This window comes from Chrysemys picta, chromosome 12 (assembly GCF_011386835.1).
Source record: "Chrysemys picta bellii isolate R12L10 chromosome 12, ASM1138683v2, whole genome shotgun sequence".
NCBI lineage: Eukaryota > Metazoa > Chordata > Testudines > Emydidae > Chrysemys > Chrysemys picta.
Window position 1 is genome coordinate 35,294,546 of NC_088802.1, and position 13,300 is coordinate 35,307,845.

Below are 13,300 nucleotides of genomic sequence, written 5' to 3' on the forward strand. Positions count from 1 at the left end.
GAGAGCAAATTCCTTTTACTCCATTAAAACACAAAACATGGAAAAATTTCTTCACAGAATCATTTTAATCGAGTGTGTAATGTTTTCATAATACATAAGCTAAAAAGCTTACAATACAAGAGAGCCATTAGACAACACTGATGCAGCCCCCCCTTTTTTTTTTTAAAGCCGTACATCACAGTGAATGAGATGATGCAAGTCAGAGAATTTCAGCCTGTATAAATACTGATGAACTAAACAAGTAAGTTTTTGCTTTGCCTGCATTTCGGGAGTGAATGTGGCTGCACAATTTAAACACTTCTGCAATTTGGGGAAAAGATCATTATAGCAAATTTATTTTTTGCAATTGCTTGGTTCTGTTTGAGAGTCCTGCCAGACTATGTTCAGGACAGCTACAAGGGCAGGCAGTAGTGTGAACTTCATACTCATGCTTCCCTCTCCATCCTACCTTGGTCTCTAGCAAATAATATACCTCAGCCAGGACCTAGAACAATGGTTCTCAACCCACGGCCCAATCAGCACACAGCTGCAGCCCATCTGACATCCTCAGGGCCACACAGGTAGAAGATCTATTCTGTGGATGCAGCCCATATGACACTGAGAGCTTCATATGTGGCCCACAATGGTCAGTAGGTTGAGACCCACTGACCTAGAGAACCACCACTAGGGGCAGAGGCCAAAAATCAATCTCCCTACTTCATTTAGGCCAGGATTCAGGAAGGTGCTTAAGCACATGAATAATCCTAAACATGAGAATAATCTTACTGACTTCAATGGGACAAAGCACACGCTTAGAGTTAGGCACATGCTTAAGTACCCTCCCAAATTAAGAAACTGAGAACCTCTTTGTTGAGACTGACTACAAAGGGGACAGTTAATGGCAATTGTGATTTCAAACACTAGAATACACTGGGGTCTAGTTATCAATTCAATCCGAAGCATACATGTAGTTCTTCTGCTCTGTTTGCAGTTAAGACATAACTTGATCTACCAAGGCTTAAACGTGGAAAAACAATACTGTCCACACTGGATTTAAAAACCATGCTACCTTGCAACACAGTTGTAACTAGCCAGGTTCTGGTAGTTTCTCTAAGGGGCAGGGATGAAAATTCTACAATCTTGTTTAGAACAATGTTAAGATGGATCTAGGAAGAAATCTCTAGCACAATTCAGTTAGCACTGTTGCTAGAAGAGAGTAACTGTGTGCAAAACTATGGAAACTAAATGCACAAGGATGCGACAGGTAATGAACGTTTAAGTCCAATGTGAACCAGGCTAATGACTAACAAAAGGAGAAAGAGACAACAGAAAACACTAAATGGGATTCATTTCATTACAATTATTAATATTGACCGAGAAACAATTCAATGAGAGCACCAGGCTAAGGGGATAAATTAGTATCTAAAAAGAGGTCTGTCTCTCATGAGTGACAGCTGAGATGGGGTTTTGACATGTCTTAGGGGTATATTTATTGTAACAACTCATTTAGGAAAAAGCTGCATAAAAACTCAGCAAGGATTGTTCTGACATTATCCTGTTAGTTGCTTGGGCTTGGGCACGGGTCACAGTCCAGAGCCACTTTCAGGTAGAACTGGGATAAGATTGCGGAGAGTTTATGGAAATGAAGGTGAAGAACAGTGAAGTTGTGAAGACTGGGAAGTGGGGGAAGCCAAAGCACTGCAGGACAGACTGCAGGCACAATGCTGCACTGGCCCCAGGGGAATCCGCCAGCAGTGACTGAACAGTTCTTCAGCAGCTTACACTAGAGAGCTTACAGCAGCGCAGCTGCACCAATTCAGAGAGAGCCTAGGCCAACAGGAGAGAGCTCTCCCGTCGACTTAGTTAATTCACCCCAGCGAGTGGCAGAGAGCGAGAGACGGGAGAACTCTCCCGTGGACATAGTGCTGTCCACACCAGTGCTTAGGTCGGTGTAACTTATGTCGCTTGGTGGGGTGGTTTATTCACACCCCAGAGCAACATAAATTATATTGATTTAAGCTGTAGTGTAGCCGCAGCCTAAGATTCTTTGTTCTTATTTCATGAGAGATTTTTGTTTGGGGGTTATTTCTCCCCCTCCCCCAATCAGCCAGGAGGCCAAGTGACTGTGCTTTGGGAATGGGCGACAGGGGATGGGTCACTTGATGATTACCTGTTCTGTTTGCTCCCTCTGGGGCGCCTGATATTGGCCACTGTCAGAAGACATCCTGTATCCTACTGGGCTAGATGGACCATTGGTCTGACCAGTATGGCTGTTCTTCTGTTTTCAAATTATAATAGAACATGGTAAAAAGCAGCTATTTTGGTAAAAGTCTCTTATTTCTATAAAGCGCTAACATTCCATTTCCAGGACAGTCTACTGTATTACTCCAAACCCAGATTATAAAGAGATGCCTACAGGCTTTGGAAGCCCACTGCCATACAAACCACGTACAAAATTCACAATTAGACTATTGCTCTTCTACCACGAGCCCTTTTGCTTTAACTACTGATGCTCCATACCCCACTTCTAGCACCTCTGAGTCTGAAGCCCACATGCTTAGTAAGGGAGCATCAGAACATGAAAAATAACTAAATTAATTTTATGTTAAAAAACTAAAGCTTATCTAAATTCATTGTCTTATCAAAGTGACACACTGCAGGCTATATGCTCGGACAGATAACAGTAATTTTCATATAGTACATATTCAGGGTGTAGAAACACAACAACTGTTGCAACAGCCACAGTGCACATCTGATTGCTTAGAACTTACAGTATAGTGTGTGGAGTGGATGACTCGGGATATTACTGATGGGATGCAAAGCCATTCATCTCTAGGGCTACATCTACACTACGGAGATGATACCAGCACAGCTCTGTAGTGCAGACACAGCCTACACTGACAGAAGGAGTTTTTCTGTCCATGTAGAAACACCACCTCCCGGAATAACGTTTGCTTCCATTAACATAGCTTTCTTCCATCAACATACCTACATCAATACCGAGGGCAGGTCTACACTTAAAACACTGCATCAGCGCAGCTGCACCAATGTAACTGCACCGCTGTAGTGCTTAAGCGAAGATGCTCCTCCTGTCAGCGTGGTTAATCCACCTCCCCAAGAGGCGGTAGCTATGTCAAGTGGGGAAGCTCTCCCGTCAACATAGCACTGTACACACAGGGAGTTAGGTCAATTGTGACAGTCTATACCAGCTTTTCTCAAATTGGGCTCCGCAGACTCCTGGGGGTCCCCGAGGGTATTCCAGGGGATCTGCAGGCCTACTGATCAACTCCTCCCCCTCCCTCTATCTCCCAGAGGCTACTGAAGCCAAACTCGGAGACTTTAAGTGCTAAAAGTCCAGCGGTGCAGCAGGGCTAAGGCAGGCTCCCTACCTGCTGTGGCTCCGTGCCGGTACCCGGAAGCGGCCGGCACGCCCCTGCGGCCACCGGGGGTAGGAGGACAGGGGGTCAGCGTGCGCTACCCCCGCCCCGAGCGCCGACTCTGCTGCTCCTATTGGCCAGGAACTGCAGCCAATGGGAGCTGCCTTTGCTCCCCCCCCCCCCCCCCGCCTAGGAGCCGCTGCCAGAGGAATGTGCCAGTTGCTTTCAGGAGCCATCTGAGGTAAGCACCCCCCACCCACTCCCGCACCCAAACTCCCTCCCAGAGCCCACGCCCCCCACCCACACCCAGACTCCCTCCCAGAGCCCGCACCCCCCTCACACACCCAAACTCCCTCCCAGAACCCGCGCCCCATGCCCCCTCCTGCCCGCCGCAGCCTGGTGAGAGTGAGTGAGGGTGGGGGAGAGTGAGCGAGCGACAGGGGCTAGAGTGAGCAGGAGGCGGAAAGAGGTGGGGCAGGAGTGGGGCCTTGGGGGAAGGGGTGGAGTGCAGACCTGGCCTGAGAGTTTTGTCAGCATAGCTAACTTGGTCGGGATGCAGTTTTTTCACAAGTCTGATGGACGTAGCTAAGCCAATGTAACTTTTCAGTTTAAACCAAGCCTAGGTCAGTGGTCTGAATCTGGCCCACTATAATAGTGACCAGATGTTGTTGCTTTCTGATGATTATGAGAAGGACAAAAAAAATTAGTTGATGGAGTCAGCTTTTGAACAAGCATCCTCAACAAATACACCAGTACAACTAACAACCCTGCTGGCAGTCTTTGCAGAGGCACCACGGTCAGGACAAGCATACAGACTAATCTAGTCTCTCATAAGAGGAGGTAGCTCAAATCCCAGATAAGACATTTGCAGGCAGGTTTACACCACAGTTCCGGACCTGTTGTGGTGATAGGGGATAAATAGTCTCCAGAATAGTCAATTCAGTATTTTTCATCCATGCAAAATACATTAACAATATAAGGCCCAATCCTGCAAATATTTATTCAGTGGGGAGGGATAGTTTAGTGGTTTGAGCATTGGCCTGCTAAACCCAGGGTTGTGAGTTCAATCCTTAAGGGGCCACTTAGGGATCTGGGGCAAAATCAGTACTTGGTCCTGCTAGTGAAGGCAGGGGGCTGGACTCGATGACCTTTCAGGGTCCCTTCCACCTCTATGAGATGTGCATAATAAATAAATATATGCAGATATACCTATGCTCAATTTTACAGAGTCAAGGGGGAACTCAGAGTACGTAAAGCTAGGTATGTGTATATGTCTTTGCAGGATTGGGCCTATGATTTTAAGTTTAACTCCAAAGAGAGTAGCCTACGATTTTCCTCCTGAATTAATGCGAAAGTGGAGAATCGAACAGTAACAGGTTAAGCACTGAAGTCTCCTTTTCATTCATGTCAAACATTTCAAACTCTGCTCTTCTGATATTTTTGGACTTGCACAAAAATGACTGAATCTAGAAACGTCATATTTGGCTGTTTATAGGCCCAAATGAGGAAGAAACAACCCAAGCCTGAAAATCTGCTCTGTACTTCAAATTCAGGAAGCTGGCAAGTGCATTATTAAGTGTGCTATTCAGTTTTTCTGGTACCCTTATCCAAGAGTTGAGGGCGGGGGTGTGGGGGGTTCTTAATGTGTAGTAGATCTCTCTTGACTGACAACCTAGAGCAGTTCAAAATATTGGATATGCACCACTAAGAACTTCTCAGTTCTTACTTTTGTAAAATAAACCAGAGGCATTAAGTGCAAGAAAACTAGCATTCACCAAAAGGCTGAAGTTGGAGAAGTCAAGCATAGAATTTCAGGACATTCAAAAAGTTAGTTTATTCAAAAGCTCTGTTCCTGTTTTCCTTATGTAAACCTTAGTAAACGTACCGTACGTTAACAACATAGCATGAAAAAACCACACAGGGCATGAAATGTTGCATTAGATTAATAGATTTTAAAGTCAGAAGGGACCATTAGGTCTAGTCCAATCTCCAGGCAAGAGACTTTCACCTAGTTATCCCGGCATTAAGTCAAATAATGTGAGTTTCATTAAAACATCTCTTCCAGAAAGATATCCAGTCTTGATTTGAAGACAACAAGAAACGGAGGATCCATCATAGAAACCTAAATTTGGAGTTTCCTGAATGTTTCTCAACTTTACCATTGTATTAGAGTGTGTGATAATTAAATACAAAACCTAAGTTAAAAGAGATGTTTACAAACGTTAGATCTTTCATGAAGGTATGGTACCTTTGTTGAATTTTCACCATTTCTTTGACATCGATTACGTTCCTGGATTTTTTCAGCAATCTCTTGCGCAATGTGACAGGTGGAATCGTACATCAACAACCTATAAACAGAAAGATTTCAGACAGTTAAGAAAATTCTCCCCAGTCATCTCTGTGCCAAGGATCTTGGTTTTAGTCTCTCCTCCGTTAATCAAGTATCTAGAGAGTCTACCACAAGCCTCAGAGAGTTAGTTCATCAAATTACTAAAAGCAAACAACATATTTCAGTGACACCGAACACCTATCTCCCCAGGGATTTCTAATGCACTCATCACAGTGATGACATGAAAGCTCTGAATCAGTGAATGTTAAAGTCTCAACAAGGGATTTAAATGAACAATGTCAGGATGCTGTTCTATACAGATTCAGTCATTTGAAGTTGGCTAATCACTGGGACATGAGAACTTTGTTCAACCAAGGGCCACAGTGGTAGCTAGTGAGGAGAATAAGGCCTACACCTAATTTACATAAAACAAAGCAGACTGAAGCCTCTTTCATGAACATGGAAATTTTATAGAGAGGGAATAGGTGCAAGCACTGGGTGAGCCATGGATCAAGAAGGTGCATCTCATACAGCGTCAATGTTTTCTAAGGATAAGTCTAACACTGCAGGCACAGGCACTCACTCTTTTTCCCCCTTGTGGGTGCTCCTCCCCCGTTACGCCCGGAGGCCCTGCCCCTGCTGCTCCCGCTCCCACAAGCCCCCACCCTCGTTCTGCCTCTTCCCACCCCTGCTCCACCCCTCCCCCACTCTGCCTCTTCCCAAGGCCCCTCCTGCGAGCCTACCGCTCACTCCTCTCCGCCTCCCGCAAGCGCCTCCCGCCAGCCGAACAGCTGATCAGCAGCTAGCCCCAGGGCCGGAAGCACTGTGGCTGGTGGGTGCTGAGCACCCCCTATTTTTTTCCATGGGTGCTTGAGCTCCAGAGCACCCACAGAGTCAGCGCCTGTGGCTGGGAGCGTGTTTCCCATGACCGGTAGACAGACCCATGCTAGCTCTGCTCCAGCTACTGCACTAAAATTAGTCCTGTGGCTGCAGCAGCTCAGGCTAGCCATCCAAGTACAATCACACTCAACCACCTTGGTACATATTTGAGTGGCTTGCCCTAGCTACTGCCTGTTCCACCACAGCCATATGATTTTAGCACACTAGCACATATCTGTCTACCCACACAGGGAAGCACAATCCCAGCTGCAGTGCGGCCATACCCTTGGAGACTTCTTCTATAAAGATAAGGGGGGACTCCCACTGTGAACTTTGTGGACACCCTCATTTCACCGGGTGCAGAAAGCCTTCACACTTTCCTCCAATCATTAATGACACCCAGTGCTGACACAGAAGAAAGTCAATGATAGCCACCAGCTAGTTATTTTGTTTGATATTTACAGTGCTGATTCGCATTGTTGAGGCAGATAAACAGCCCAAAGATACGGTTATAGAAATATAATGCAAAGTAAATTATACACCGACCAATAGCCTTATGGTACGAGTCACCGATTCCTGCCATGACACAGTGCTAATAGGCTAAGTTAGTTATTACTGTGACTCACTACAATTAATGTTAAATCAGAAGAGCGAAGAGGAAAACACAGCAATACACTGAGTCAGGGCTATTTAAAAACAAAACAAGCAAACAAACAAAAAAAGGTTATGGATGGTCCCAGAGGGAAGGGGACCATTAAGAATTTTTACATATGTATCCTCATTCTTTCAAGCTAAGATGCATCTTAGGTGTGGCAATTATCGCATAATGAAATGAAGGGGGCTCCATGCCATAACTTGAAAAAGAAGTAAAGAGGGAAGGCCCGGCCTCAAAAGGTTAATCATGATTGGAAAGTATCCAAAGCAACTCTGTAATTAGCTAATTTACTTCAAAAGTCTAATTCATAATATACGGCATTTCTTTCCTGCCCATCACTAACATTAAAACTTTGCACATGTATTGCACTTTTCATTCAAGGATCTCTGAGTACTACGAAAACATTCATGAATTTAGCTTCAAAACCTCCCCTGTTCCCACCTATGAAGTATCCCTTGTCTTACTGTACATAAGGATACAAATTATTGGGCTCAACACAGAGGTAGCTAGGTAAATTTTAATGGCCTACCATACCCCAAGTGATGTGACTAGATGACCTAGTGGTCCCTTCCAGTGCCGTAACAAGGGTGAGGCAAGTGAGGCACTTGCCTCGGGTGCGCAAAGCGGAGGGGCGCAGCTCTACCACCCAAGCGGGGCGGAGAAAAAAAAAAAAGGCACGATCGGCGGTGCTTTGGCGGCAGCTTTACAGGACCTGCCGCCGAATTGCTGCCGCCGCTTCATTCATTCTTCAGCAGCAATTCGGCAGCGGGTCCTTCCCTCTGAGAGGGACCCGCCGCCAAATTGCCGCCGAAGAGCCTGGAGCTGGCCCTTGCCTCGGGCGCAAAAATTCCTTGTTACGGCTCTGGTCCCTTCTACCCTGAATTCTATGAACCTATGAAATAAAGCAGCACAAGGCTGAAGGAATATGCCCAAAGTCACACGCTAAATCCATGGCAAAACTTAGAAGACTAGACTCACAGTCCTGTGCTTTAGCCTCAAGGCCATCCTTCCATTCCACCAAATCTCTTTGCTGCTAGAAAATAGAAGTACCTTAAAATAAAGCAAGCAAAATTCAGTCCTCCATCGCCCCTTGCAACCACACTGACTTCAATAGGTTTTGTGGTACAACGAAGGCCAGAAATTGGCTCCAGTGAATAGGACATTGGACTACCCTGAGCCCTGCCATTCACTCATTGTGTTCTACTGGCCAGGATACTTACACTCTGTGCCTCAGTTTCCCCATCTATAAACTGGGGATAGTGATATTTTCTCACTTTTGTAATGTGCTTTGAGATCTATGTCTAAAAGTTGCTGTAAGTGACAAGCATTATCATTCATTTTAAATGTAAAAAGAGGAAAGGGTGAGTCCATCACTCTCAATATCCTACTGCCTAAGAAGCTGACACCCTCTACTGTACAACTGTCTAGATTCTCCAGGAAACAAAGAGAAACAGAATAAAATAAATATTTTGCCATAAAAATTCTGTAGTGCAGAACTTCACAGGCTTCTTTTTGTGCATAAGGAGCTGTAAGCTGAAGGAATTGTTTGAATAATATGTCAACAACTGTATTTTTCCATAAACTAAATCTTTTAAGTGTTTCTATTTAAATCCTTTTATTTAAAAGAATAAAAAAAACAAAAAAAAAACCCAGCACACAGACGCACCTGTGACACGCTGTACCTGAGAGTGGCACCCTGGAATCCCCATATTTCCCCATTGTCATATAATTATATGTTTTGTACAAAGTATGCCTTTTGAAGTATCATTTTAAAAGTCTTGATCTATTGAACATTTATTAATATAATGCTGTTGAACATAAATATCCTGTTGGATTGTATATGTTATCATTGTATGGGAAGTTATGACATTTTGCTATGAGTGTGTTACTGAAATACATTGTGAAGTTGGGAACACTCACAACCAGCCTTCCAGGTACAACAAAGGAGTAGCCAGATGTGGTGATGGCCCATTAAAGGGAATCCAACTTTCCCAGAGGCCATCCCAGAAGACTTCTCAGAGAGAACACAGACAATGGAGACTGCTTGGCCAATGGGGGCGGACCCCCGTGTGACAAGCATAGATCTTTCCAGCAAGCTAGAAGAAACTATAAAAGAGGAGAAGTGACATCATCACTGGATCTCTCTCCCCACCCCACCCCACCCTCAACAAACATCTGGAAGACAAAGACTTTGAACGGGGAAGGATGGTCCCAGACTGGAAAAAGAGTCCCAGGATCTGAGAATCTGTAACCTGCTTGTACCATCTGTCAGGGTGAGACACTGCTTGATTCAAATCCTGTTTAGTTTGTAGACTCAGACTGCGAAATAATTTTTATTTCTTAAGTAATCAACTTTGATCTGTACGCTAGTTACTTATATTCACTTAAAATCTATCTTTCTGTACTTAATAAATCTGTTTTATATTTTACCTAAAACAGTGTGTTTTGGTTGAAGTGCTTGGGAAATCTCAGCTCAGTTTACGAAGGCTGGTGTGTGTCCTCTCCACATTGATGGATGGGTGGACTCGGTAATGAACTTACACTGGTCAGGCTTCTGACCAGGGCAAGACGCTACAGTTTGGGGTGCAAGGCTGGAGAGCTGAGGGGAATTGGCTGGAGCCAATTACTGGTTATTGAGTTGCTGGCAAAGCATTCACGTGTCCCTGCCTATGGATGTCTGTGTAAGTGCAGTACCTGCCAGAGGTTTGGTGTGGCTTAACAACAGCATCACAGCGTGAGAGGGATACCCCAGGTTGGTGAGACCAGGCTGCACCCCAGGAACCCCATCACAGTTCCCTTATATCTAGAAGTTCAATAATAAAGTTTAGTAATACCAATATATTTGCATGCTGATCTAAATATACTCAGTTTATAAAAAGTAACTGATCAATAGTTTAAGACTAATCCAATAGACGAGACTAAATAGATGCAATCTGGGTGCCAAAAAAGCAAAAGTAAACTAAGTGATAGCCATGTACCTACAGCACAATTATAAGAAGCACACAATATTAAATATGATGCCAAAAATCTACTAATTTTCATTAACAGATTCATAGATTCCAAGGCTATGATCATTAGACGCTGGTGGGAGGGATAGCTCAGTGGTTTGAGCATTGGCCTGCTAAACCCAGGGTTTTCAGCTCAATCCTTGAGGGGGCCATTTGGGGATTTAGTTAGGGATTGGTCCTGCTTTGAGCAGAGGGTTGGACTAGATGACCTCCTGAGGTCCCTTCCAAAATAATTCCTACGGCATATATTTTAGAAAAAATTCTCTGTAACTGACCATTTTTAAATCAAGACTAGAATACACCACAACCCTCGGTAAATTGTTCAAATGATTAAGTACACTCTCTGTCGAAAATGTAAACCTTATTTAAAAATGTCTAGCTTCAAATTCCAGCCAATGGATCATGTTAGACTTTTCTCTGCTACACTGAAGAGCCCATTATTAAATATTTGTTCCCCACATAGATATTTACAGACTGCAATCAAGCCACACCTTAACCTTCTCTTTGTTAAGCTAACTAGACTGAGCTCCTTGTGTCTATCACTATAGGGCATGTTTTCTAATCCTTTAATCATTCTCATGTCTCTTTTCTGAACCCTCTCCAATTTATCAACATCCTTCCTAAATTGTGAGAGACAGAACTGGACACAGTACTCCAGCAGTAGTTGCATCAGTGCCTAATATAGAGGCAAGGTAACTTCTCTACTCCTACTTGAGATTCCCTTGTTTATACATCCCAGGATTCCTTTAGCTCTATTTGGCTACAGTGTCACACTGGGAGCTCATGTTCAGCTGATTATCCATCACTATTCCCAAATCTTTTTCAGAGTCCCTGCTTCCCAGGATTGAGTCCCTATCCTCTAAGTATGGCCTGAATTCTTTGTGCCTAAGTGTATACATTTAGCTGTATTAAAACATATACTGACAAGTTTCAGAGTAACAGCCGTGTTAGTCTGTATCTCACCTGCACCCAGTTTACCAAGGGATGCAGGTGGTCCTGAATCAGTGACCTGTCCTCTTCCTTATTTACCACTCATACAATTTCTGTGCCATCTGCAAACTTTATAAGTGATGACTTTATGTTTCTTTCCAGGTCATTGATAAAGATGTTAAATAGAGTAGGGCCAAGAACCGAGCCCTGAAGGACCCCATTGGAAACACATCCACTTGCTGATTATTCCCCATTTACAGTTACATTTTGAGACCTATCAGTTAGCCAGTTTTTAATCCATTCCTAGTCAAATACCTTACAGAATTCTACTACCTTTATCAATCAAACCTGTAACCTCATTCAAAAAGATGTCAAGTTAGTTTGACAAGATCTATTTTCCATAAACCCATGTTGATTTGCATTACAGTACCCTCCTTTAATTCTTCATTAACCAAGACTACCTAGATACATAGATTTTAACTAAACAGAGTGCCCAAAGAGAGCAATTTAAATAGAAATTGCATATACAGAGAGACCATTATCTGATAGACTAATAAGCAAGTAAGGCTAAGTGAAATGCTGTGAGCTTTACCTGTAATAAAGTAAAATGGGGATAATAGCTACCTACCTATCACACAGCAGTGAAGTAGGTATTTGTAACACACCCATCACCAAGGTATTGAGTGGTTTTATTTTTTTGTAGAGTTGTTTAAAGAGGAAACGGCTGTATAGGAATTAGGAACTAATATTTGTACTTAATCTTCCAAAGTTCTATTACATATATTTATAATAAACATTTTTATATCTGCTTTTAACCTTTCACCACCCACAGAAATATACACGATACCCATCCAACCAAGTCAACTGAACAATGCTAAGACCATATATTTGTTTCAGTATTTTACACTAAGCTTTTGCTTATGAACTGAAGTGTCAGTCGGGATCCAAGTCTATTAAGTAAATGTCACAGTAGACCCAAATGCTTGGGAGAGGTTGTTAGGAGGGGCAGCTAGCTTCAATTTTCCTTAAGCGCATTGCGGGCCCGGTTTTCAAAAGAGTTCAGCCCCCAACCTATCTCCGATAGGATGAGTTCTTTTAAAAAACTGGCCCACAATGTGGCTAAGTGAAAAGGTATAATGTTCACTGTGACCCTAATTCTTACTAGCCATACGCTTCCCGTGCACTAACCAAACAGCCCTGACTTGGATAGGCAGCTCTTTGGGCAGGGAGGGCCCATTTGTTCTGGGTTTGTACAGCAAATAGCGCACGAGGTCCTGCTCTGCGATGGGGCCCCTGCAATAATACACCCCCCCCCCCATAACGCCCTGAACATGCAGGCAGCGCGGACTGGGCGCTAGATCCGGCGGAGGGGGGTGGGGGGCTGAAAAGCCGAGCAGGGTCAGTGTCACGGACACCAAGCCTGGGAGGGGAGGGGTTCCCCACCCCCAGGAAATCCGGTCCTGCCCTGTAAGGCCCCGCGGGGCCCGTCGGGGGGGGGCGCAGATGGGAGGCTGCCCCCCACGGGGGTCTCTCCCCTGAGCTGGGGGCTTGGCCCCGCTTCGCGGCGGAGAGGGGCGGCTGAAGGAGTCGCAAACCAAAGGCTCGGGGGGAGGGAGGGGGCGCGTGCGCCGCCCCCCACCCGCTCACCAGGGGTCCGGAGCCATCGCTACGCCGGGGCCCTCCCCCTCTCTGCCGCCGGTCGGGGCTGCTGAGTTCGGAGCCGGGCTCCGGACGCTTCCGGGCTACGTCAGTTGACTACGGCGCGCGCAGAGGCTCAGAAAGGGAAGGGGAGGAGGGCGAGCTACATCCGCGTCCTGCCCGAGAGACGGGGTCATCAGACAAGCCCTGCCCCTCAGGCACCCTGTAGCTGGCGGGGGGATTCTCCTTCTGGGATGGTGGGAGCAGGTCACACAAGGCCCCCCCGGGGGAGCTGCACTGGGGGGAGGTCACACACCCCCGGGGGCTGCACTGGAGGGGGGGGGGGGCGCAAATCACACAACCCCCCGCGGGGGTTGCACTGGGAGGGCAGATCCCACAACCCCCCCGGTGGCGGGGGCTTCTCGGGGGCGGGGGCAGGTCACACAGTCAAGGAGCAGTGTTAGGTGCACATCAGGCATACCAGTGCAGCCACCTCGTTGCACCC

General features: G+C 45.4%; 1 protein-coding gene across 4 annotated transcripts in view; it reads right to left on the bottom strand.

Moving 5' to 3' along the window:
* The window catches only part of STX8 (syntaxin 8), a 161,241-nt gene extending 148,278 nt beyond the window's left edge, over window positions 1-12,963 (bottom strand). For 2 of the 4 annotated variants that reach the window (XR_010591860.1, XR_010591861.1), the window contains exons 1-2: window positions 12,805-12,963; window positions 5,605-5,704 (exon numbers count right to left, since the gene is read on the bottom strand). Coding sequence is in view for 2 of the 4 variants with exons in the window: in XM_008163824.4 (XP_008162046.2) it covers window positions 5,605-5,704; window positions 12,805-12,821 (117 nt within the window). In the remaining 2 variants the exon portion in view is untranslated. Of the gene's footprint in view, window positions 1-5,604; window positions 5,705-9,913; window positions 10,024-12,804 lie in introns of those variants that run through there. The other 2 variants (XM_008163824.4, XM_042841206.2) reach the window with 2 other exon arrangements.
* Between the last annotated feature and the right edge of the window lie 337 nt (window positions 12,964-13,300).